The following is a 27,977-nucleotide window of genomic DNA, read 5'->3' on the forward strand; positions in this document are numbered from 1 at the left end:
TGGTACTATTCCTTGAGTTGTTTTGCAGTATGGCCGCTTCCGACGGTGATTCAACTCTAAATTTATCTGAAAAAAATTCTACCTCATCTGTGGTGACCCCTCTTGGTCACAATGATCTTCCAAATCTACATCAGAGTTATCGATTTGACGGATCAAATTATTTGTCATGGTCTCAGTTCATTCGTACTACCATCAAGAGTCGCAATAAGATTGCTCATCTTGATGGCCCTGCTCCTGCTGCCACGGATCCCGATTTTGCTGTTTGGGATAATGAGGATTCTCTTATCATGACTTGGTTGTGGAATTCGATGACTCCTGAAGTGGGTCGTCATTGTATGTTCTTGTCTTCTGCTATGGAGATTTGGGAAACTGTCCGCTCCACTTATTCCTTGAAACAGGATATGGCTGCGCGCTATAAATTGCGCAATAAAATATTCACTACAAAACAAGATTCTTTATCCGTGACTGAGTACTATGGCACCTTGAAGGAGTTATGGACTGAACTTGATCAATTTCAGAGTTTGAAGATGAAATGTACTGCAGATGCTACTGCTTTAGCCAAGGAGGTAGAAAATGAGCGTATTTTTGATTTTCTTGCTGGTTTGAATTCCGAGTATGATCCTATTCGGGTTCAGATACTTGGCAAAGAAACTTTTCCATCCCTTTCTGCTGTTTTCAATACTGTTCGGGGAGAGGAGAATCGTCGGGGTGTTATGATGAACCCTGATAAATCTGTCATGTTATCATCAAAAGATGGTGCTGCTTCTAAACCCACTGATGAGTCTGCTATGATTTCAACAAAAAAGGATGGTTCTACTTACAGGAGTTCCTTTCCAAAATATTCTGATGGAGCATCTTCTAGACCTAAGAAAGATGATCGCTGGTGTTCTTATTGTAAAAGAACAGGTCATATCAAGGATCTATGTTATCGCCTCCATGGAAAACAAACTGTCTTAGAAAAGATGGCAAGGATGCGTGGTCAAGCGCATTTTACTTCTTCTGATATAGCTCCTACACCTAATGAGACCCAACCTGCATTTCGTCCAGATGAGTTGGAACGACTTCGAACCATACTTGATTCTCTGAGTAAGCCATCTGGTACTAGTGATTTGGCTATGACTGGTATGAGCTCCAAAATTTCTTCTTTTCTTACTTCATGTATTGATTTTAAACATTCTTGGGTTGTTGATTCTGGTGCCACTGATCATATGGCTTGTTGTGCTGACCCCTTTGTCTCTTATAACCCTACCATTGGCACTCATACGATAGCCGTAGCTGATGGCTCCCATACATCAGTTGCGGGTTCTGGTAACATAAAATTACAGCCTTCCTTACATCTCAAAGATGCTCTTCATGTCCCTAAACTTTCTACTAATCTTCTTTCTATTCATAAAATTACAAAAGATTTAAATTGCATTGTAACCTTCTTTCCTACTCACTGTGTTTTTCAGGATCTCGCCACAGGGAAGACGATTGGGGGTGCTAAAGAGCAAGGTGGGCTGTATTATCTGGTGTCACAATCTCCTGCAACTCATGTTAAGGATCACATCTTACTGTCACATGGCCAGTCAACTGCTGATTCTCTGATTTGGCTTCATCATAAGCGCTTGGGATATCCTCCATTTAGTTTACTCAAGTCTTTATTTCCGTCTTTGTTTTTGTCTAAGTTTGTTGAGTCTTATCATTGTGATGTTTGTGAGTTTGCTAAGCATCATCGTGTGTCTTTCCCTTCTAGTATTATTAAAAGTGTTGAACCTTTTGATCTTATTCATTCTGATGTTTGGGGTCCTTCTAAGGTCCCTCATTCTTCTGGAAATAAATGGTTTGTTTCTTTTATTGATGATTGCACTCGTGTAACTTGGGTTTACTTAATGCATGAAAAGTCTGAGGTACCAAAACTGTTCTTTCAATTTTATAAAATGATTGAGACTCAATTTTGTAAAAAAATCAAAAGAATAAGGACAGATAATAGTACTGAATATGTCAATCACTCTTTTTCCCAATTTATACAAAATCAAGGTATGATTCATGAACTTACATGTGTAGACACCCCTCAACAAAATGGGGTTGCTGAAAGGAAAAATCGTCACCTTCTTGAAGTTGCTCGTGCCTTATTATTTCAAACACATGTACCCAAATGCTATTGGGGAGATGCCATTCTTACTGCAGCATTCTTGATCAATCGTCTACCCACTCGGGTTCTCGATCATGTAAGTCCTATTCATTCCATGACTTCCTTTTTTTCTTCTATTCCAACTTTGCAAAGTCTTCCTCCTCGAGTGTTTGGATGTGTTGTCTTTGTTCATATTCATAAACAGCATCGCAGTAAGTTGGATCCTAGGGCTCTTAAATGTGTCTTCCTTGGATATGCTCCTGATAAGAAGGGCTACAAGTGTTATCACCCTGGAAGTCGGAAATTTTTTGTTTCTATGGATGTTACATTTCAGGAATCTGAGTTCTTTTTCCAAGGTCCTCATCTTCAGGGGGAGAATGATTCACCAGAAGACTCATCACCTTCCTTCTTTGAAACTTCAGTGTCTACTCCTTCACATGTGTCAGTGTCTCTTCCTCTTGTTCCTGTTCCTAATATGTCTGTGACTGATCCTCCGATGACTGATACATCAAGTACACAAGAGATACGGAAGATTGTAACACCTGAATTGGTATATCAAAGAAGGAAACAACCCACATTGCCTCAACAGCAACCTCAATCGTCTGAACCACTGGTAAGTCCTGAATCTCATATTTCTGATCATGATACTTCTGATGACTTACCCATTACTACTGCTTCTGATGATTTACCCATTGCTTTAAGAAAAGGAAAAAGATCTTGTTCCAAGAAATCTTGTTCTTCCTGTCCCTCTTGTACTCAATACCCTATCTCCCATTTTGTTTCCTCTGCTAATCTTTCTGTGCAGCACAAAAGCTTTGTTTCAGCACTAGATTCTACTTCAATCCCAAAATCAGTACATGAAGCTTTGAGAGATGGGAATTGGGCTCAAGCCATGCAAGAGGAGATGAATGCATTGGAGAAAAATAAAACATGGGAGGTTATTGATAGACCCAACGGAAAGAAAGCAGTAGGGTGCAGATGGGTTTATACCCTAAAATATAATTCTGATGGCACTCTTGAGAGATACAAGGCTCGATTAGTCGCCAAAGGTTACACTAAAACCTATGGCATTGATTATGAAGAAACCTTTGCTCCAGTTGCAAAAATGAATACAGTGAGAATCTTGTTGTCCCTTGCTGCCCATTACAATTGGGATATAAATCAATTTGATGTGAAAAATGCTTTCCTCAATGGTGAGTTAGAAGAAGAAGTCTACATGGAAATCCCGCCTGGTTTTGATTCTGTGAAGGGGAAAATAAAGTTTGTCGATTAAAAAAGGCCTTGTATGGATTGAAGCAGTCACCTCGTGCTTGGTTTGGGAGGTTTACTAAGGTTATGATGACCTTAGGATATAGACAGAGTCAAGGAGATCACACTCTTTTCTTCAAGCACTCCCAAAACGGGAAGCTTACTGTGCTCCTTGTATATGTTGATGATATTATTATCACAGGTAATGATTTTGTGGAGAGACAGATTCTGCAGACACGGCTTGCCTCTGAGTTCGAAGTCAAAGACCTTGGGAAACTGAGATATTTCCTAGGGATAGAAGTAGCTCATTCAAGCAAAGGAATTTTTATCAGCCAAAGGAAATATGTTCTTGATCTTCTCAAAGAAGCAGGAAAGCTCGGGTGTAAACCCTCTAATACTCCTATTGAGCAGAATCACAAGATGGGCTATGAAGAAGAGAGTCCTCCAGTTGATAAAGGACAATATCAACGGCTAGTTGGGAAATTGATATATCTGGCCCATACTAGACCAGACCTAGCTTATGCTGTTAGTGTTGTCAGTCAGTTTATGCACAATCCAAAGGAAAAACACATGCAGGCTGTAGAGAGAATTCTTCAGTATCTTAAAGGTACTCCTGGTAAAGGATTGTTATTCCGACGTGATGGCAATCTATCTTTAGAAGTCTACACAGATGCTGATTATGCTGGATCCATGACTGACCGTCTTTCTACCACTGGTTATTGCATGTTTCTTTGCGGTAACTTGGTGACATGGAGAAGTAAGAAACAAGATGTGGTTGCCAGATCAAGTGCAGAAGCTGAATTTCGAGCTATGGCTCAAGGCATTTGTGAGTTACTGTGGCTGAAAATTGTACTTGATGATCTCAAAATAAAATGTGAGGGACCTATGAAGCTGCTATGTGATAATAAGTCCGCTATTTGTATAGCTCATAATCCAGTTCAACATGATCGGACTAAACATATTGAGGTCGACCGCCATTTCATCAAAGAGAAACTTGATAGCGGGTTGATTACCACTCCATACATTCCCACTGGGCGTCAATTAGCTGATCTATTAACAAAGGGGCTTCCTTCAGACAGATTTCAAGAACTTACTAGCAAGCTGGGAATGATAAATATCTATTCCTCAACTTGAGGGGGAGTGTTGTAAATAATATTGATTTAGTTATTATTTAGTTTATTGTTGTATTGGGCCAAGCCCTTTGTTGTATTGGGCCAAGGCCTTTAGGTTAAAAGTAGGTTACATATTCTCTATAAATAGAGAATCCCTTGTACACATTATTTACAATTCTAATTATATCAGAATACCCTTTTTCAAGTCGCTTTGTTCTGACCCTTATTTTGGGTGCTGCATTGGTGAGTTTATACAACACATGTAATCTGAGTTAACACAAATCGGTATTACAGAGATACAAAATATTTGGGGCTTTTTACGGTATACTCAAGAAACTCAAATCCTCTGTGAATCTTTGATTTAAAGCATTTAATCTGAGATTTCCAGATTTGTTATTTCATATGCTTTAGGGATTTTGAGTTGTTTAATCTGAATATTAAATTCTTGAGTTGTTCATTAGTATAAAAATTTATTGTTAAAATTTGGAATCTGATTTTTGCATCTTGATTTTTCTGTTTTGATTTTATGTGAATATCTTAGAAATCTTAATGCTCTTTGTGTAAGATTTGTGTTTCTAATTTTTGGGAAATATTGATTAAAAATATTAAATCTGAATTTATCTTTACATCTTGTTATACATTGTGTTAATTCAGATTTTTGTTTGAAATTTATTGTTTAGAAACCTAATCTTGAATTGTTCTAGAAATTTTATTGTTGGAATATTAAATCTGAATTTTCTGTTTTAATTGAATTATATTGTGATTAAAATTCAGATTTCTTTTGTTTATTATTAAAAGATTTATCTAGAACTAATTCTGAATTTTATGTGAAATTTTGAGATAAATTTCAAATCTGATTTTTCTCGTTATAACTGTGATATTCTTTTTAAATCAGATTTCTTGGTGTCCATCGATTAGAAAAATAATTGTGTAATATCAAATCTCCTTGGTGCATTAATTTTAGAGATTTTAATACATATGTCATTGGATTAATTTTCTGCATATGGCATAAATTTGTGGAGCTTGGTTTGATATTACTGTGATATATTTGGTGTGATAGGACACTGTAATTTTGGTTTATTTCACTTGTTACAATTCTGAAAATTTTGTATTGATTGTTAAAGTGGAGTAGTTGCGTGCTGTAAATCTGTCCTAGGTGTGTGGGTGCAACCGTGTGGGTTGGCGACCTTGTGCTTGGCTTGAGAGTGTGTCTCAAGGCTTGGAGCCTCAAGAATCCACTAGGGAGAGTGGAGGTCTTGTGTGAGAAGAGTTGGTGAACTCCGTAGGTTCGGCTTGAGAGTATTCTCAGAGCTTGGAGCAGTGTAGGCACTAGGAAGATTTTTGATATCTTGTTTGATTGCATGTGTGACGCGTGTTTGTAAAACTGGTACACTTGTGATAAATAAAATATCTGCAGCTACTTCAGTCTGGACGTAGCACGCTACTTAGGCTTAGTGGGTGTGAACCAGGATATATCGTGTGTCCATTGTCTCTCTGATTTAATTTCTGAATATTTTGTTTAGAGACTGACAGTTACACTAATGCTATTATAATTGCTGCGTTTATACTCTATAAGTTGCTAAGGTACGCATTCTGTTACTACATTGTTCTTAGCATTGCGAAAAACTATTTTGGGCATATAGGGATTGAAGAAAAATTGTGTAATTGTTTACTGAATTCAAAAAGATTTTGAAAAAGGTTAGAACACCTATTCATCCCCCTCTAGGTGTTCCGTAAGCGTTCTGTGTAAGAAGCCACTTGCCCAACATCTTTAACAATAATAACGGAGAAGCAACCCCATTCATTAATCTTGTTTTCAATGCTCTGTCAGCCTGAGTTTTGGTTCTCTCAATTTGTGTGTGTGAATATATATGGAAAGATAATAGCTTTTTGTTAGTTAGCGATTTCTACCTGAGCTGAAAACACCATAGTTTCGCATTACTTGCTTCCTTTGACAAAACTTGTGAACAAAGAAAAAAAGAAAAAGAAAAAGTGGATGGACGGGAATGTAAATGTTTTGGTTTCATTCCCTTGCATACACATAATGCTTCTTTTCAAATGGACATAGCATGGAATAGCATAGAAGATTACATGTTAAGCTAAAGCAGCAACAGGGCAACTCTCCCTTGGCAAGAAAAGACCATGGAATGATCATAACAATTTCCTGCCAAGAAAGAGGTGCCCTATAGCTGGTTTGCTTATTGACTACATCCATCTTGTGGGAACTCATGCTGTTGTACTCAAAATTCCGCGAGCATTATAATTTATATGCAGTTCAACTTAAGCACAGGACATGGAATAAACCAATAACCATAAGCATATGCTTGAGGGTTATGCTGTGAATATTCTTCAAAGGTTGTTATTATGGGATTTTGAGGGTCACTCCCATAACTAGATCATTTACATTCTCCATACCCTCCCTAGTCCTGAAAATGCTTTTTCTGAGCAATAGATTCTTTCTCTTCTGCTTTGGGGATAAATGGGGAAAAGTTGGTGAAAGTTAGATGCTTCTTCCATATTATGAAGGTGCCTCGGGTTGGGGTACCAGATGTAGCAGAGCATATGCTTATGTCTTATTCTGTTTACTTTAACAATGCTTTCTATTTTGCCTTTTTCAGTATTCGAAATTCCAACGATCATTTTATGATCTTGAGTTCGTGTCCTTTGAAATTAAAAATATATATAATGCACGTCATTATTTGAGCTACGAAGTGGATTTAGCTGTCATTTTTTAGGTCTATAAATCAGTGTTATTCTTACTCCATTTCCAGGTTTGATTGTCAGTTTATTGCCATTTGAAGTTGGAATATTTATTAAATAAAAAAGAATTTGAGGCATGATGATTCTTGTCATAGATACCAATATATTTGCTAATTAATTAGTATGGGTTTGTGTAATAATAATTAATCTTTCTTCTCCTTACTTTTGTCTCGAATGATAAGGTGATGTTGCAGAACACAATAAGTGCACCTAATGGCAAATGATAGCCCATCGGTTTACTTTAGATTATTTTTAAGTATTGAAGGCATGAAAAACCATGGCGAATGTATGAAATTTAAAGCAATACAAGTACAACACACAATCATAATCACAGATGAGCCATAGTGTAGGAACGAACGCTGTGTCTGAAATATTGATTTCCCTTTCATTGAGACTTATTTTGATGTGTTTTGTTGACTTGTTTAAGGTGCATCATGTGACACTAATATGAGAAACAAGATGGAAGGAGTAACATTGTTCATAGTGCTTGTTGATTCAGTGGTCTTGAAGATGGAAGTTAAAAATTTTAACTTCTCAGAGTCAAATTTTGGCTTTTTTGCTAACTTCTACTTTTTTTAAAAAGCTACCATCCAAACAACTAAAAAAAAGTTAGTAGCATTTTAAAAAAAAAAAAAAAAAGTATCTTTTGGGATTGGAGAAGCCGTTTATAATATCCCTATTTAGTAAATTGCAAGTGATTAAATAATTAATCATATATTATTGGGTTGAATTAAGTAAAAGATTTAAATAAAAAGGAATAAGGCCCATTTTGGGTCAGAAAGTGCAGTCAGTGAAAATTAAGGTGTAAAAATAGGTGTAGGCAAAAGTACCCAAAATATAAAAATAAAAGTAAAAATGTCCCTAGAAAATTTTTTCAGACCTTGGGGTAAAGTTTGGAAGTGAACGGAGTTAACTAGATAGATGAGCTCATACCCAGTTAAGATAACTTAACTATATTAAGTGTAAAGAGATCACAACCCTTCTCCATTTCTTCTTCTTCACGCGGCTGGAACGAGAGAGAGAGAAAAGGGAGGGAGAGACCACTTTGAGCCTCAAACCCTAACTCCATTGATTCTCCACCAAATCTATCTATTCCAAAGCCAAAAATGTAGAGAATCCTTCCCTCATTGCAAATCCTAGCTTAGTTTGAGTGGGAAGCATTGTGGAGTGAGATATCTTCCTCCCAAGAATTTGACCCACTTGGGGATTTGAGGAGTTTAATGGTATTTTCTTCCATGGGAGCTTAGGAGACAACCATTCATTGGTTGTGTGATCCTTTGGAGTAAGTTTTTGTAACATCCCCGTCTCGAGTCGGTTCAATTAACATACATATGATACTAAACAGAAACAGCTAAAGACTTAACCTTCGAAAATGCGAGCTAACTTTTTCCTTTTTTCTTTAATCCTATTTCACATGATATATCACATTGCATACATCTCCTAATTTAATTCTTATTTGACGAAGACGAAAATCGGGCAGAGTAGCCTCTGTAAATTGGACAACTGGGGATTTGCAAATCTTACTCTCAAGGGTTCCTGATAAACAGTTTATACCATATATGATTTCAGAAATACCAGATATCCATCTAGGACAATATACCCATCAATAGGCGCATGCATAACTTGGCTCTGTATGCAATTCCAACATGTAAGCATATAACTGAATACTACATCGTAATATGAACATGCCTGGATACATAATTGTACATGCATCAAAGCAGAAAACATGTACAAATCATATACATGCCATATACAAAATAAAGAATCAGACATCATGATCCACAAAATAATGGAATACGAAACAATATAAATACACTCCAAAATGGCAGTAGCCTACAACTACTCAAAATCCGATCCGTCGTAGCACCTCTACCCACGGGTCGTGTCCCTGCCTCGTGAGGGCTCATCGGAAAAAATTACTTGTACGAAATTCTTTTCTTTTTTTGTATTATATTTTTGAATTGTTTTTTTTTTTAAAAAAAATATTCTAGAATATTCACTTTTATAAGGATGTTGGTTTCAAGGCTAATTATGATAAATTTAATTAGAAGATAAAAAGTTTCATATGCCTGTATTATATTTTGAAATTGAAAAGCCACCAATTTCTCTTTTAGTTCATATTCTCAATATGAGCATGCAAAACAGAGCTTTCCAATGCATAATTACATTGAATTAGGCTAGGCACTTATACAATAGGCACTAACAAAATTAAAAAAAGAAGAAGGATAAATTAATAGTGATAATTAAAGCAAAAAAATTCCTAAAAGAACAATTTCTTTGAAACTATGTTGTTGGGTTGCACCGATCTAACATCTAGCACACTTCGAACATCCTTTGAAGAAATAAAAGATGGTTTTATGAGGGTCAAAGTAGTATGTGGCGACTTCGGCAAGTGCACCGGTCGTAAAAGTAATAAAGTGTACGAAGTACGAGATCGTTCCCACGAGGATCGGAATTTCAAGCACTAGTTTCGCTAATCACGTCTTAGTTGGACAATCAAGAATTGAGATGAAGAGAATGGTGTTTCCGAAGAGTAATTAAAATTAAAGACAAGTAATAATCATGCAAGAAAATTCAGATTTAAAAGAAAGAGTAAACACCCTTTTTAGTCTCTGTCAATATCTACGAAGTCCTTTTTAGTCCCTGACAATAAAAAAGGACCAAATTGGTCCCTGAAATTACAAAAAAAGGGGGCCATGTTAGTCCTTATGTCAACTCCCAAATATGCAGAGTGGCCCTTTTCTTGTACTTTCAGGGACCAATTTGATCCTTTTTTATTGCCAGGGACTGAAAAGGACTTCGTAGATATTGCCAGGGACTAAAAAGGGTGTTTACTCTAAAAGAAATCAAGAAGATGATGATGTTTTAAAGATTTTAAAGAAAAGCGTAGTTAAGGTTTCGATTTCCCCCAATATCCTCGTTATGTTATGAATTAAAGAATCAAGAACCTTTTCTTAATATATTGCCAATCAATCCTATCTAAGTTAATTAGGGCTCAATTCCTTGTTACCCTAAATCTATGTGATCTTGGAAGAACTCTAGTTCCCCGATTATTCCCCAAGAAAACATGCATGAAGATCAAGAATTATAAAGATTGCATAATTACCCTATGTCTATCCCTAGACCACAAGGATTATGATAAATTTATCAAGTAAGGGTTTATGCAACAACATCCCTATTGTCATACAATTCCCCAAAATCATTCTATAAGGAGCAAACTCATAGAAAGCATTAAAAATAGATAAATTTATTCAATTATAAAAAGAAAGAATACGGAGACAATTTAATCCATAAACATAACGATTCAATTGGGTTCCATCTACCTTTAACTACATAAAAGACTACTCACACATACTGAATTGAAAAATAAAGAAAAGAGAACCCCAAGCCTCCATTGGTGTGATGTTGACTTGGTTACTCAGTGTTCTAGCGCTTCGCAACAGGATTCCTCCTTCAAGCTTGGTCTATGAATTGGTCTCTGTGAATTGGTTTTTGGTCTGACCCTCAGCTCTTTATTTATAACTGTTGGAATGTCCAATCTTCCTTGAATCTCCCAATAATCTGTATCAGATTTGTAATTGATATCATCTTTGTTTCCTTTTGCGTTTATGATCTTGTAGATTGGTGAGAGATTTAAGATATTGAATCTTATTGCAATTTATCTTCAATCTTCCATGAATCCGCTTTGATATGTTTCCGCTTTAGTTCCGATATCATTATCTGACAAATCTTCATTAAATCTCAACGAATCTTGCTAATCTTTGCTGTCAGGATTGTGGTTGGGCGCTTAAGCATGCTGTTGGGCGCTTGAGCGTGCCAAATTGCTTGAAATTGATGTTGCTGCCTGCCAGAGCGCGCTCGAGCGTGCTTGTTGCATAAGATCGACAAGTGCACCGATCGTACCAAGTAATAAAAAGTGAGTAAGAATATCGTCCCACAAGGATTGAGGCACCAAATTTAATTTAACTATTCCTTTCTTATTGGATTAAGAAAAGAGGTTTTTGAGAGTAATTGTGTTGTGACAATTGTGAACTATTCAATATTTCGTGAACAATTCTAAAAGAAGTTTGAAAACTTAAAGTAAAAGGTTGAGATTGAGAAAAATATATAAAAAGATATTGCAGTAAAGGACTCCAACACCTTTCTGATCCCCACCTTGTAATATTGATTAATGTTTATATTTAATTACCCAATTGATCAAACAATTCACCATCTATTAATTAATTAGTTAAGCCCTAATCCCTTAGTGATCTTAACTTTATTAACCCTATTAGAATCCTAATCCCTTAGAAATCCTTTTTCAAGTTAATCCTTTAACCCAGTGAATTTTCAACGTTTGCAGTTCATGTAGCCTATCCCTAGTGCATACATGAACTGTTATTTTACCCTTGTCAGGAACTACAATCCCAATATTTCTATTGAAAACCCTAACCCTCGCAATCCTAATAGAGTGATCAATTCTAAAAGAATTAAAAGATGAAGAACAGGATAAAATAAATGTAATTTAAAATAATTAAATATAAATTTAACCAAACTACAAGAGGTTCACATCAAGGGTTGTGACCCTTACCACAATAATAAAAGACTAGCCAGACATATTCATGTCTGACAATTTAAATAATGAGAAAGAGTTCATGAAAATGTAAAACCGGAAGAAGAAGAAGTCTTGAATCTTCAGTCACCGAGAGCTTTCTCTCCAATTTCTCCTTGCTAAAAGATGATTTTCTTTTAGAGTTTCTGCTTCCTTTATATAGCCAGCTACTCAATCAGGTCATAATACTCTCATTAATTTGATTAAATTTCCATTTTCATCAAACTCCACAAATCAAGGAATGCATTCATGACGCCTGCGCGATCTGCGCCAAATCCGCGCGGATCACGCAGACAAACAGAAAGTAATTTGCCAAAATCACGCGGATCGTGCCATTTTCGCGCGTTTTGCGCGATACTATGCAATTTCAACTTCTCTCTTTCACTTCTTTTTGGTGTTTCCTGCTATCAAAATGCATAAATTGAGTGAGAGAATGATTGAGAAGGAATAAGCAATATTTCTTGCATTTATGAGCTTATTTTCACACATTTATGATTAATTCCTTGCTTCTTTTACTTAGAAATCACCATATGTTAGACACATATCAATGCTCCTTGGCGCTCGAGTGTGCTCCTCGAGTCTGAATTTGAGTCTTCTGGAGCGCTTGAGCGTGCATCTGCGCGCTTGAGCGTCCTATCTAGCCCAGTTTGGCTGTTTTCCTTGCTTGCACGCGCTTGAGCGCCCTCTTGTGCGCTTGAGCGTGCGTTTCTGGACCTTGAATTGTAATATTTTGGCTTCCTTTGGTCCATATTGAGCTTTCCCTTCTTCGTCATGATTTCTTTAGCACTTATTAGCACCATTCTTCGTGGTTTTACCTTCAAAATGCAAATATCATCAAAACGTCAGCTCAATTTCCTATTTCATGAGTTATATGCTATAAAACCTTGAATTCCATGCATTCTACTACATATTTCTCATATAATTTACCCTTGAAACATGGTAAACCAAAGGTTTATCAAACATTCCCAGATTTGAATATTGTTGTCCTCAACAATCAGTCAGAATAAAACTAAGGGGAAAATGGAGCAAGAATCCTCAATAGCATGGAATTTAACAGGAAAGACTTAATTAGAGACATGATTATAGAGCATTCAGATTCTAAAAAGTGATACATCAATCAACAACATTCATAATTCATCAGTTAAAAGATGCATCAAAATTTCTTAAGATCAAGAATAAGGAAAATTTTCTGAAACACTCCCTCACTAAGCATGTAATTCACTCACACTCAACTGTTTAGAGGGTTAGTGTTTTACTCTTATCCTACTGAATCAATACTACCATAGGCTTGCTTATATTCTTGCTCTCCACAGTTATCGTGACATATCTCACAAATCAAGAGGTCTTGCTTAGGGTTATAACTTGGCCTGGTTGAAGGAAGGAAAATTTAGAGAAAGAGTTCCAAGATTAAAATCCAGATTCAAAGAGGAATAAATATAATCGTTACAATTTGTAAACAACTTTCTTTCTTCTTTTGCAGTCCATTCTTCTTTTTCTTTTGAACTTTTCTCTTGTTCGTTGTTCTCTTTTCTCAGAACAATTTATTTTTTTCTTTTCACTTCTTTTCTTTTTCCTCTTTCTGAGTAATTTTCCTTTTCTTTGTTTCTTTTCATTCCAACCAACCTTATTTTCCTTGGCTTTTGCCCTTTTTCCCTGCACTTCCATACATCACAATTTATATAATCAACAATTAACATCTGCTCCTCAATTCAAATCTAAAATTTAATCTCAAATAAGGTGAGGATTTATATGAAAAGTGGCTTATTCATCTTCATAGGTTTTCAAAGAATTAACAGGCCTAGGCTCAAAGGGGTTCACTAAGGAATGTCAGCAAGGGTTGGCTATTTGGCCATCTAGTTCAAGAAAAAACATGCCTCAATCATATCCATAGAATATATCATATACCAATTCAAGCAAGAAACAAAGTAAGTTCTAGAGTATTTCATACAGTGGAATGCACTCTCAATAAAAATTTTCTGTCTAGGCTCAGAACCTCACGGCTATGAATGCACAGTTATTTTTCTATTCTTCATCTCAAAAAAAAATTCATCACTTAAAATGAATCACGAAAATCATTACATTGATGCTCGTTATGAAAAAATTTAAATAAGTGCATCATCATGCTCTGAATCAAATACTTATTAACATTTCCCACCTATCTTTCATTTATTTGCACTGAGAAAAGTTTAAAATTTTCACAAAAACAGTGGCTTGGGGTTTTTCAAAACAAACTAAATATTAAAAAAAATCAATAAAGCAAAGAAGAAAGGTTTTGAGATAGTTCCCTGTTTTAGCTGGATGTTCTGTGTGTGCTCATGAAGTTCCTCTGGCTTACTCAATTGTGCTCAGATGAACCGCGCAAAACAAACTAAAAATTAAAAATTCAATAAAGCAAAGAAGAAAGGTATTGAGATAGTTCCCCGTTTTAGCTGGATGTTCTGTGTGTGCTCATGAAGTTCCTCCGGCTTACTCAATTATGCTTAGATGAACTGCGCGTTCCCCATTCCCAGATTTAAATGTTGCTGTCCTCAGCAACAGATTTAAATCTAAAAAGAAATCGCGTCGAGAAATAAAAACAACTAATTGCTCTCTTGTTGTTTGTTCCCTTTTCTTCACCTGTAAAAATTCACTCAATGATAGCCATTAGTCTCAAAACATTCTCCTATCTTTTTGTATTTTTCTTAATTTAATAAAAAAAGAAAAAAAATCAAGGCTAAAAATAGTAAAATGGTGGGTTGCCTCCCCCTAACGCTTGTTTTACGTCACGAGCCTGACGTACCTGACTTATGATCATGGTGGTTCAAAGTATGAGCTTGGTGATGACCAAGGTCCATCATTCGTAAATTGTGTCCTTCCATAGTGCTCTTCTGCATATGGATGAGGTAAAGTAGTTTCAGGAACTTTGAACTTGACTTTTACATGCTTTCCTTTGCTATCAGGTTTCTCCATCTTAACTTTTGGCTTACTTTCTTGAGAAGACTCCTCATCGTGTTCATCTTCACCTTTCTTTTCACCAATATAGTAGACTTGATCTTTCGGTTGAGCTACAAATGAGGGGACTTCTTTGTCAAAGAACTTGAAAGTTGCTTGCTCTCCGTCTACCCGTAAGATCAGCTCACCTTTAAGTACATCAATTAGTGCACCTGAAGTTGCCAAGAAGGGTCTTCCAAAAATCATAGGAATAATGGCATCTTCTTCAATGTCAAGGATGACAAAATCAACAGGAATGATGAACTTGACTACCTTTACTAGTATATCCTCAATGATGCCATAAGCTTGCTTTGAAGAGCGGTCAGCCATTTGCACTGTCGTCGTTGTCGGCTTCACTTCAGTAATCCCCAGCTTCTTCATCATGGAAAGTGGCATGACATTGATGCTAGCTCCAAGATCACATAAGACGTTATCCACTTCCACTTTTCCTATAGTGCACGGAATGCTGAAGCTCCCTGGATCCTTGACTTTGGTAGGTAACTTCTTTTCGCTGATAGCATTACATTCCTCCGTCAGATTTATTGTCTCACATTCCCGCAACTTACGTTTCCTTGATAATAGATCTTTCATGAACCTTGCATAGTTGGGCATGTTCTCTAAAGCTTCGGCAAAAGGAATGTTGATCTGCAATCTCCTGAATATGTCTAAAAACTTTGAACATTGTTGCTTCTGAATCTCTTTCTTTAATCTCTGAGGATAAAGGATTCGAGCATATGGGGAAAGATCGAAAGGCTTGTCTTGTCTTTCTAGAGCTTTCTTCTTCTCCCACTTGAATAGTTTCTTTTCGGGTTTTTCAGGATTGCTTTTGTCAACTTCAATAGTATCCTTTGCCTTTTCTTCTTTCTCTTCTTCTACTGATGCTTCTCCATCCTTCTTTTTTTCTTCGGGCTGCTCCTCTATGGGCTGAATCACTGTCCCACTCCTAGTGGTGATAGCATTGCAATGCTCCCTTGGATTGACAACTGTGTTGCTTGAAAAAGTACCATGAGCTCTTTCAGTGAACTGCCTTGATAACTGGCCAATTTGAGTTTCCAGGTTCCGAATAGAAGCTTATTGATTCCAGAACGAAGCTCTTGTTTCTTCTCTGAAGGCATTTGAATTCTGTATATAATCTGAGGTTGTCTTGGACAGCTATGCAAATGCTTTCTCCCACTCTGATTGTGGAGGTTGTTGTTGCACTGGTGGGGAAGGGTTCAGCTGATGATTTGATTTGTAACTAAACCCTGGGTGTTGGTTAGGATTTATCCACCCTGGATTGTAGTTATTTCCATTTTGGTTCCTCCCCTGATTGTTCTGGTTCTTTTGATCGTACCAGACTCCGTTAACATCCTTAGTTTCGGGTGCATTGCAGTCTTCAGTAGCATGAGCACCTGCACAAATACCACACGTTATTTGAGCACTATTAGTAGAAGAAACTTGAGAATTAGCAAACTGCTTGGTGAGAGCATCAAGTTGTTCTTGTTGTTTCTTATGGAATTGCAGCATTTGTTCATTCTGGACTAAGATTGCATCATAGCCTTCAAGCTTCATGATTCCTGCTCTCCTTTGAGGTGCTGGAGCATTATCGAACTCCTGAGATGCTAAAGACTCTAACAATTCCAGTGCTTCCTCTGGAGTTTTTGTTTTCAATGATCCTTGATGTGCCTCTGGAAAGTGTGATTTTCTGTGTTAAAATTGATAAGAATTGAGTCATACTAGAGCAATTTAAGTATATATTTGCTAATGATATTGATTCTTTCTAATCCAATAATATTTCTCACCTATTAGTTGTGTTTATACAGGAAAAAAGAGTGAAAATTACAAACTATAAAAAGCCTGTAAACGCGACTCCACACAGATGTATCACAGTACAATGGACAGCAGCATGGCGCCAACCGGCGCCGGATTCTGGAAAAACTAAAAAAACATGTCAATAGCATGGCGCCACTTGGCGCCCAAAATGAAACAAGCATGGCGCCAAGTGGCGCCCAAAGTCAAAGCAAATGGCGCCAAAGGGCGCCCAAGAAAAGGAAAGTGGCGCCACCTTACGAGGAAGTTGTACCGGTGTTTGCAATTTGGACAGGGACGCGGCGCAAAGTGGCGCCACACCGGCGCCAACTGGCGCCAGTTTGCGGGAAATTATATCGTGCTGCACGAAGGGTATTTTTGGAAGAAAGAAAAAAGGCATATAAATAGAATCCTCATGACAGAATTAGGTATTCAGACCTATTCTTCTGAAGAGAGACGACGACAGAGCTTCGAGAGGATTCCTGAGATCAAGTTCTTCTTCTCTTTTCTCTTTAATTTTATGCTTTTAAATATTGGAATTTTAGCCATGATTATGTTTGGCTAGTATTCTTTTTATTGTAGTTAGGGTCACAAACCCTATGTGAACCCTTGTTACGACGGATTGGTTTACTTTTACTCGTTTATATAAATTGTCTTTATCTCTATCCTGCGCGTATTTTATATTTTCTTTATTAGAATTGATCATTCTAATAGTTGATAATAGTCTGAGGGTTAGAACCCTAGATAGGGATATTAGGGTTTTCATCTTGAAAGGGGGTAGGATAACGGTTCGTATGCATGCTAGGAATAGATGTGTATTGAATTGCGGATGCCTAAATTAAAGAGTTCATCGCTTAATTTTCATGAGGGGTTACTAAGAGACTAGGATTCCAATTGAAATTAAAGGGTTAAATTGCCAAGGGATTAGGATTTAACTAATTGTTTTAGATAATAATTTATCCGAGTAGTTTTATAAATGAATATTGTAAATCAATCCAAAGTAAGAAGTGGGGATCATAAGGTGAGTGCGCTCTAGCTACAATGTTTTTCTCATATTTTCAAAACATCAATTCTTATTTTATTGTTCTTTTTCTCAATATAAAAATACAAAAACAAGTCATTATTTTTAGTTCTCGATTTCACACAAATTGACAATATTTGTCAAAACTCTTTGAACTCATCCATTCTTGAAAGGACTATTAATTGATATACGATCACAATCCCTGTGGAGACGAATATTATTTACCACTTTATTACTTGTGCGATCGGTATACTTGCCGGGAAGCATCAATCCTCCTGCTGCAGCATTCACCAGTGTTCTTGTACTTGGCGTCATTCCTTGGAAGAAGATTCGTGCTTTCTCCCAAGCTTTAATGCCATGATGGGGACACTTTCGGAGTAGTCCCTTAAATCTTTCCCATGCCTCATATAAAGATTCGCTTTCTTTTTGTTCGAAAGCACTGATATCTGCTTTGAGCCTTGCCATCTTTGAGGCTGAAAAGAATCTGGCTAAGAACTTAGTTGCGAAGTCATCCCAGTTGGTGATGCTTCCTTCAGGCAGTGACCGCAACCATCCTCTTGCTTCTTCCTTCAGTGAGCATGGAAAGAGTCTAAGAAAGATGGCGTCACGTGAGACCCCGTTCATCTTTAAAGTGTCACAGTATAGTAAATTTTTTTCTAGATGAGTATACGGGTCTTTGGTGCTTCCTCCAGCGAACTGATCTTTTTGAATTACGTTGTTAGCATCCATGGCTAGTCTAACGATGCTTGCCGTCTGCGGTACTCGGGTTGGAGTCATGTAATCTCCCAACGTCCTTCGAGGATTCTGAAGTACGTTGTTGTCGGCCATTGTTTCTTCCTTCGGTTCCGTCAAGCTTGATGTTTCTTTCGCTTTCCTTTCTTTTGCACTTTTTCTGAGTTTCTTTTCTGTCTTTTCTGTCTTAGGATCAAACTGCAAGATTCGTGGATTAACCGTACCTCGCATAAACCAAGATTTAAAAGATGTGCAAAAAACAGAAAATACAAAAACAGAAAATAAAAACAGAAAAAGAATGCAGAATATGAATAATTATGTAGAAAAAAAATGCACAAACAGAAAATAGAAAATAAAAACAGAAAAAGAATGCAGAAAATTTAAATATGCAGAAGATTTAAATATGCAGAAAATTGATGCAGAATTTTTAATGTAGAAAATATATTTGAAGAATGTTTAAAGTGCAGAAAATTAAAACGTCCAATCTAAAAGGTAATTAGTTACTTCTAATGTTGAAGAATTCGATCCCCGACAACGGTGCCAAAAACTTGTTGCGACTTCGGCAAGTGCACCGGTCGTAAAAGTAATAAAGTGTACGAAGTACGAGATCGTTCCCACGAGGATCAGAATTTCAAGCACTAGTTTCGCTAATCGCATCTTAGCTGGACAATCAAGAATTGAGATGAAGAGAATGGTGTTTCCGAAGAGCAATTAAAATTAAAGACAAGTAATAATCATGCAAGAAAATTCAGATTTAAAAGAAATCAAGAATATGATGATGTTTTAAAGATTTTAAAGAAAAGCGTAGTTAATGTTTCGATTTCTCCCAATATCCTCGTTATGTTATGAATTAAAGAATCAAGAACCTTTTCTTAATATATTGTATATCAATCTTATCTAAGTTAATTAGGGAACAATTCTTTGTTACCCTAAATCTATGTGATCTTGAAAGAACTCTAGTTCTCCGATTATTTCCCAAGAAACCATGCATGAAGATCAAGAATTATAAAGATTGCATAATTACCCTATGTCTATCCCTAGATCACAAGGATTATGGTAAATTTATCAAGTAAGGGTTCATGCACCAACATCCCTATTGTCATACAATTCCCCAAAATCATTCTATAAGGAGCAAACTCATAGAAAGCATTAAAAACAGATAAATTTATTCAATTATAAAAAGAAAGGATTCAGAGACAATTTAATCCATAAACATAATGATTCAATTGGGTTCTGTCTACCCTTAACTACATAAAAGGCTACTCACACATACTGAATTGAAAAATAAAGAAAAGAGAACCCCAAGCCTCCATTGGTGTGATGTTGACTTGGTTCCTCAGTGTTCCAGCACTCCGCAACAGGATTCCTCCTTCAAGCTTGGTCTATGAATTGGTCTCTATGAATTGGTTTTTGGTCTGACCCTAAGCTCTTTATTTATAACTGTTGGAATGTCCAATCTTCCTTGAATTTCCCAATAATCCGTATCAGATTTGTAATTGATATCATCTTTGTTTCCTTTTGCGTTTATGATCTTGTAGATTGGTGAGAGATTTAAGATATTGAATCTTGTTGCAATTTATCTTCAATCTTCCATGAATCCGCTGTGATATGTTTCCGCTTTAGTTCCGATATCATTATCTGACAAATCTTCATTAAATCTCAGCGAATCTTGCTAATCTTTGCTGTCAGGATCGTGGTTGGGCGCTCAAGCATGCTGTTTGGGCGCTTGAGCGTGCCAAATTGCTTGAAATTGCTGTTGCTGCCTGCCTGAGCGCGCTCGAGCGTGCTCCTCGAGTCTGAATTTGAGTCTTCTAGGGCGCTTGAGCGTGCATCTGCGCGCTTGAACATCCTGTCTTGCCCAGTTTGGCTGTTTTCCCTGCTTGCACGCGCTTGAGCGCCCTCTTGTGCGCTTGAGCGTGCGTTTCTGGACCTTGAAGTGTAATATTTTGGCTTCCTTTGGTCCATATTGAGCCTTCCCTTCTTCGTCATGATTTCTTTAGCACTTCTTAGCACCATTCTTCGTGGGATTTGATGAGGGTGCTGATTTGACTTAGTCTTAAGTTAATGAGACGCAACATATATATGTATATGTATATATATATATATATATATGTATATGTATATATATATATATGTATATATATGTATAGCCCCTCTTGTTCCTTAGTTTCGTAAATATTTTTCTCTAATTTACTCCACTGAAACCCTAGCCAACATATATTATTTTTTCAGTAGGTTTATAATTTTTTTTTAGTACATTGTTTAAATTCTTTTTAATGTAAATTATAAATTTACATATAATTTTTTGGAAAAAAATATTTCTGCAGTTAATGCAGATAAGTTATCTGCATTTATTCCCAAAACGACGTCGTTTTGGTATTGAAATCTCAAAAAATCATAAATATAAAGACTATTATAACCCTGAAATAAATTAAAATAACAAAAAAAACCATGATTTCTATCCTAAAATGACGTCATATTTGCTTACTGCAGATAATTTATCTGCAGTAACTGTAGAAAAAATGAACCCTAATTTTTTTTAGTAACATTGATATTTTTTGTTAGAGTTAAGGATACAAAGGTTGTTTTACTCAAATTTAAACCCGACGTGCACACACACTGAGAAACCAGTGAACCGATCATCTGACCGTTATCACATTGGATCGGCCAAGTACCAAACCCGGTGCGACCCAGTTCAACCCGGCCGATTTTGGTGAAAATCGATGACCCTGTCAGTTAACCATTGACCCGACCCGGTTCATGTAAAAAAAATTTCAAAAAAAAAAATTCTAATTTTTTTTATAATTGGCATATTTGAGTGATTTGTTGCTTATTGACTTACATAAGTTATGTACCTACAATATTAATATTATCTTAGTTATGCACTATGTAAGGAATTTTGATTTGATTTATAGTTAGAAATATCATTTACTTGACCTGAAACACCAGTATCACAATCATTATATGTTTGTTTGATCATACTTTATTGGACAATAATGTATAAATTTTTATTTTTATATTAAAATATTTAAAATTTATATTATTTTTTCAGCTATTTGAATATGTTTATAATTTTTTTAGTACATTGTTTAAAAAAAAATTAAAGTAAGGAGAGTGTATTGGATTGGGATTTCAAAGGATTTTAATATATTGTTTTTGGACAAAAAAATCAATTAGTATTCAATTAGAATTTTAAAGGATTGAAAAAAAGTCATGTGGTATTCGATTAGGATTTTAAAAGATTATTTTAGAGTCTGCCCAAATCTGTTAGTATTCAATCAGGATTTTAAACAAAGAAAAAATAATCTTGTGGTATTCAAAAACCTGACTATTTTAATAGATTTTTTATTGGTTTAAAATCTATTATAATCCATCTCAAAAACAGACGATTTTTTAGAACTTTTGGAAGTTTAACAAATCATTTTTCAAGCTATGGATCACAATTTTTCTTAGCACAAAAATGCGTGAATTTTGTATTAAAAATAACATAAAACAATGGGAAAACAATAGGGGAACTAAAACCCTCAAAACAATTTTTATTTTACATCAATGAAACAATATCAATTTAAAGAAAAATTGAAACTTTCATAATATGAACCCTATATTTCGTAACAATACATTCATGAATGAAATTCCTTCGCTATAGAAAATGATTTCAATTTTTTTGTGTAAATAGTTGATAACTAAAGACTTGTTTTTCAAAAGCCCCAAAGCAATTTAAGTTTTCAATGTATCGATTGAAAATAATTTGAGAAATTTTCTAAACTTTCATGTAATAAAACCCTGAAATTCAAATTCGAAATTTTCTTAGAATACTTAACGAAAACATGCATATGATATATGGTTAGAAAACTCTCGTCACGTAGAACAAAAACTCCAAAGTTTCCAACGTATATTCTTTTCCAGCTATGCAGACCAGAGATAAGACAAAGCAGAGAACTGAGAATGACAATCGCTGCCTTCACCGCCAACGAAGTCGCCGCCTACGCCGCCGGCAATGTTGTCATCTTCTTTAACATTGTTCTTATTCTTCTATTTTCTAACAATCCAGGAGCAAGATGGCGGAGTACGTGGCAAAGATGATCGGTGATGTCGTTTTGTTAGTTGTATTTATCAATTCTGAAGTTGGGAAGGAATTCCATGAACAGTATCCGTTTCTCGTAGGCATTTTGTTCGCAGCCGTTTACTTAAAATATGTGATCTTGATTCTGGCGGTGTACGAGGGAAACGAGGAGAAGATTTTTTCATTTTTGATTTTAATATTTGGAATTACAATCACCCTTGTTCTTTACCGATTGATATCCCCAGCTACTACTGTCATAATACCCGCTGAGTGGATATTAGTGATAGTGGTGAAGAATTATAGCAAGCAAATCCAGAGGCTCGTATCACTCAATGGATTGGGCGATGGGTGCCGATTTTCCGTTCCACTACTACTGAGCCGCTGCTGCCTTATTAAATTTACACGCTCATCTTTAATTGGATATTATGATTCTGTAATAGAATTGGACTATATATTTGTGGCTGAAAATTTGAAGAAGGCTTTAAGCTTTTTCCATTATTCCATTCAATTCAATTTCATCACCACTGTATAAAAACAATACGCATCTTAGTTTTCATTTCGTAGATTCAGCTACTTATTATTATTATTATTATTAATTATTATACCTTTGGTTTCATCATTCGCTATTGCAAAGATCTTTCACCAACCGCGAGATTTTGATCTGATCAATCTATCAATCACGCAATGGTATTCATTTCTCGTTCTTTCTTTTTTTTTTTTTCTTTTTTTTTGTTGAAATTTGGTCATGATTGAGTCAATTCGAAGTCTTGTGTTGTGTTTGTGTTCTTTTGTGGTGCGAGATGAAATTAGACTTTGTTTGAAATTTTACTTTTTTAGATATGTTTTTTTTTTCTGTGTTGGGAGCTGATCTATATTGCATAGAAGCAGGATTTGGATCTTTGTTATTACCGAACGACATTGTAGGAATCTGATTATAGTGGATAGTGTTTTACCTTGTTGACTAAGCTGTTTGGACAAACAGCAAGTTCAAATTTTCAGCCACAAATTTACACTCAATAAATTTGTGGCTCCTGTGCATATTTTGTGGAGATAATTTCTCATGGATTAACATATCAGTATATTGGATGTGGGTGAAAAGTTTCCACTTTTTAAAACTTTCAATTATGTCTTTGTTTTGTTAGGAGGATTAACTGTGACAAACAAATGGGTATTCTAGATCTGTTCTAGGATCTATTACTCTGTTCTAGGATCTATTACCTAGCTAAGTTATTAAATTTGGTTATACTTTGATAGGGAAATTGTTTCTCATCTTTTGCGCCCTTGTTGGATACCAATAAGGTTTAGAGATATTGTAGCTTTATTTATAATCTTAATGCAAGAGATGCCTAGTCAATAAGCAGATTCATCTGCATTCTTTGGTTTAGCCAACAGTTACTTTGCCTTAAGGTATTAAAGGTCATGTGCAATGTCTAAACCTAAATGTAATGATGCTTGTAAATGACTTCATTCGGTGTCTAGTTTGGGCTTTCTTGTAAAGTTATACATGGTATAGTTATTGATTTCGTTTGTGGTTGCTTCCTGCTTCAAATTTATGGCTGCAAGATGCTTATAATATTAATTTGTTCCTGCAGTAGATTTGTAATCCTTCCTTTTTTTTTCTCCCTTTTCACCTGCTACAAACTTGCCTTTTATTGCTAAGGGAGTCTGTTAGGGTCCAACCAGAATTAAAGGTTACAGAAGAAGAAGACATGGAAAATTATATTGATAATAGTTGATTCAACTGAAATACAACTCGTAACAGTAAAATAGAGCAAGATTACAGCAACAGATCACATGAAGAAGAACTGTAAAATAACAAGAAAAAGGAAAAGATATTCCAAGAGAATTCGAGAGAACCCTAGCATATTTGAATTTAAAACTTTTACTGACTTGCATTCATTGATATTTTAGATTTATATTAGGCATAAGTGTAATATTATATATGTGATTCAATCTTAGTTAATAACAAATAAATTTAACCATTAATTAGAATTCAAAAAAAAGTGATATGATATTTTTTTTTTCTTACTAAGACAAGCGCTACGCAACTCAAGCATAGAACCCTCATTATGGGATTTTAAAAATTAATGTTTTCTGCTATGTTATTTTGAGGTACCCTCAATTATATTTTTACAATATTATAAGATAATACATGCATGCATCGTCATTTCTTAAAACTAACTAAATTCGGATAATATTTTTCTCCGTGTGATAGGATAAAAGGATAATATTGTGCGGGAGGAGGTAATACTTTCCTCTTTCTTATAAATATGGGGCAAAAAAATTAATTTAATGCTTTTTAATAAATTAATTATGCATTTATTACAGCTTTAAAAATAATTACATATTTATTGCACAATATCACGTCTAATTTGGGCGTCACCAATCACGCCTAAATTGGGCGTCACTCAAGAGGCAATCACGCCTAATTTAGGCGTCACTCATCAGGTGTTGACACGTGTCATATTTTTTTTTTCAAAAAAAATAATAATTTAATCATAAAACTTCTGAAGGCCATAACTTTTGACTCGGGTATCCAAATCAGGTAATTCATTTTTTGATTCCACATAACTTTTTGAGATCTACGCAATGACATCTCATTTGGCATATTTTATTCTCACAAACACAATTTAAATTTACAAGAATAGTATTATAAGAGCGGTTAAATCCAGAAAGAGTTCTGGGTTTGTGATTTAATATAAGAAATTAAATAAAATTTTGATTTGTGATTTAAATTTTTTTTATAATAATTTTTTTATTATAAAAAAAATTACGGTTTGTGATCTAAATTAAAAATAAAAATAAAAATTATTATTAATAAGGAAAACAAAATAAAGATTTGATTTGTGATTTAAACTAAAAAATAAATTTGAAAAATCTGTAGAAATAAAGAAAATAATTAAATAAATATTCTAAATCTCTAAGAAAGAAGGATATTATTTTTGAAATTAATGCTTAATGTTATAAGCTTCTGGGTTATTATTCGTGGTCTGAAATTAATGATGGCTTATGAATGTTTTTCAAAAATAAAATTACCTAAATTAGGCGTGATTGCCTCTTGATTGAAACTCAATTTAGACGTGATTGGTGACGTGTTAGGTGTTGACACGTGTCACATTTTTAAACTCAGAAGCCTCTGAGTTCTGAATTTGTGATTTAATATAAAAAATAAATCAAGATTTGATGTGTGATTTAAATTAAAAAAAAAATTATTTTTATTGTAAAAAAAATTTGGTTTGTGATTTAAATTAAAAATAACAATTATTATTAATAACGAAAACAAAATAAAGATTTGATTTGTGATTTAAACTCAAAAATCAATTTGAAAAATCTGTACTAATAAAGGAAATAATTAAACAAATATTCTAAATCTTTAAGGAAGAATGATTTTATTTTTAATTTCAGACTACGAATCAAACACAAATCAAATCTTTATTTATTTTTTTAATTTAAATCGCAAATCAAATCTTTATTAGTAGGATTGCTAAAAGATGATAAGTTGTATGCATTGACCTTTCCTTGGAAGTGGTAGTATTACCTCCATGAGGATAGTATCCTATGAGATTGAGAATTCTCATTGAAGGTCTATACTGAGGGGAACTTCCCTTGGAGTTAGCCTTCGGGACCTCCTTGTGGTCAGAGACCTAAGAGAAACAGCCCGTAGCGGATCTCTCTTGGAAGTTCCATTAGATGAGATTTTATATGAGGTTATTAGTAGGACCGCAGAAGGTCAGGGTTAAATATCAAGTGAATAGGTATGACCCTTGAGGAAAATAAAAGATAAAAGTGCTTGAACATATTAGTATCACCTAATTATAAAACATAGATTGAATCATGAATGAAATATTTCATCTTATGATAAGATGATGAGGAAAAGAGGAACTGATTAATAGGGTAACTTCGGGAACACAAGAAGAGTTCTCCGATAAATCCATAGATGATTGAACGAGTGATTTTGTCGATTTTGAGGACAAAATCGCTAAAAAGGTGGAGTGAATATAACACCCCTAACTTAAATAATTTAATTAATTACTTTCAATTAAGTAATTAAGCATGTATTAGTAAGTAAAATTAAGTATAGGGCCTAATTAAGTGATTTGGGGTCACTTTTGAGATAAAAAGTGTACTCAGTGAAAATTAAGGGGTATAAATGGGTGTAGGAAAAAGTACCCAAAATATAAAAATAAAAATGTAAATACTTCTAGAAAAATATTCCAGACCTATGGGTAAAGTTTGGTGGTGAATGGAGTGGAATAGATAGATGGACCAATACCCACTTAACTTATGTTAAGTGACGAAGCAAACAAAGAAAACCCATTTCTTCCCCCCCAACCCGTCGAACAGCAAGAAAGAAAGAAAGGAAGGAGGAGAAGAAGAAGAAGAAGAGAGAGAGAGAGAGAGAGAGAGAGAGAGAGAGAGAGAGAGAGAGAGAAAACCTAGCTCCATCAAACCTTAACCAATCTTAGTGATTCAAAAGCCTAAAGTGTGTTAAATCTCCTCCTCTACAAAACCCATAGCTTGGATCTTGTTGGGGGTCATTGTATAGGGAGATATTTCACCCTTTACATTTTGAAAATTTGGGAGATTTGAGGGTTTGTGGGTGATTTGGGTGCCTTGGAGCTTGATGAGTCATTCCCCAAGTATTCTAAGATGATTTGGGGTAAGTTTCCACCATTAAATTCTTGTTTTCCTTGAATTTTCATGAATCTAGGTTTTGGGTGAATAGTGACCACGAAATTCATCTATGTTGGGATGGATTTTGATGTGTTGTTATGTTGTTTTATGTGTAGTTATGAGCAAGGTGACCCTTGGGTAAAGGAGAAGCCTTTGGAGGAGCCATTGGAGCAAAAAACCTAGTTTTGGGTTGAAAGGATAAGTCAAGTTAATGTTGAAATTATGAGTAATGTAGAATGATTGAGATGTTTGTCTGGTCCTAGACTTAGTACTTATGTGTGGATTGAGTTGATGAACACATCTCTTGCCTTGAATATAGGTTGTCTTGGTGTTGATTGGAGATTGTGTGGTTTGAGGAAAGGAAAGCTTTAAGGAAAGTGCAAGAGCAAGGTAAACCTTTGGACCTTGGAGTTTATCCCATTGAGTGTTCCACCATACTCCGTTAAGGAGAAATAGTTTATGAGATGTGATAGTAATTGTATGCTCATGTATTGATTCATGCATTGATACATGTTATGATTGATTGATGATTATTGGTTGATGTTTGATTGTTTCAGAGTAATTGAGGAATGGTTATAGAAGTAGCAATAATGAATGAGGTAATGGTTGAGGATTGTGATTGAGGTTATGAGTGATAGTATTATGATGAGGATGATTGGTAGGAACTTCCCTTGGAAACAGTCCTATGTGGATCTCCATGTGGTTAGAGCCTAAGAGGAACGGCCCTATGTGGATCCCTCTTGGAGGTTCCTGTTGGAATTTTTTTAATTCCTCTAAATCTTATGGTGATAACTATCACCTACAAGCCAAGATCCATCATATCAAATCATAAAGAAAAATAAGAACAACATAAAGGTGGAGGCATACCTGTTTCCATTGCAGCGGAATAACTTTTATCTTGTCTC

The 27,977-nt window shown here is 35.2% G+C and overlaps 1 protein-coding gene and 1 non-coding gene across 2 annotated transcripts; one reads left to right on the forward strand and one right to left on the reverse strand.

Moving 5' to 3' along the window:
* Positions 1-14,614: 14,614 nt before the first annotated feature.
* Positions 14,615-18,431, reverse strand: LOC133288019 (uncharacterized). The gene is made up of 4 exons (XM_061485712.1): positions 17,840-18,431; positions 15,959-16,425; positions 15,224-15,829; positions 14,615-15,169 (listed from the first exon to the last, which is right to left on the reverse strand). Exons 1-4 carry the CDS (start codon positions 18,429-18,431, stop codon positions 14,615-14,617), a joined length of 2,220 nt encoding a protein of 739 aa, XP_061341696.1.
* Positions 17,956-18,062, forward strand: LOC133288022 (small nucleolar RNA R71). Its single transcript, XR_009748322.1, has one exon. It is a non-coding gene; the product is annotated as a small nucleolar RNA R71 (small nucleolar RNA).
* Positions 18,432-27,977: the final 9,546 nt, after the last annotated feature.

This window comes from Gastrolobium bilobum, unplaced genomic scaffold (genome assembly GCF_033153095.1).
Source record: "Gastrolobium bilobum isolate Gb01-03AN ecotype WA unplaced genomic scaffold, APGP_CSIRO_Gbil_v1 utg54612, whole genome shotgun sequence".
NCBI classification, from domain to species: Eukaryota; Viridiplantae; Streptophyta; class Magnoliopsida; order Fabales; family Fabaceae; genus Gastrolobium; species Gastrolobium bilobum.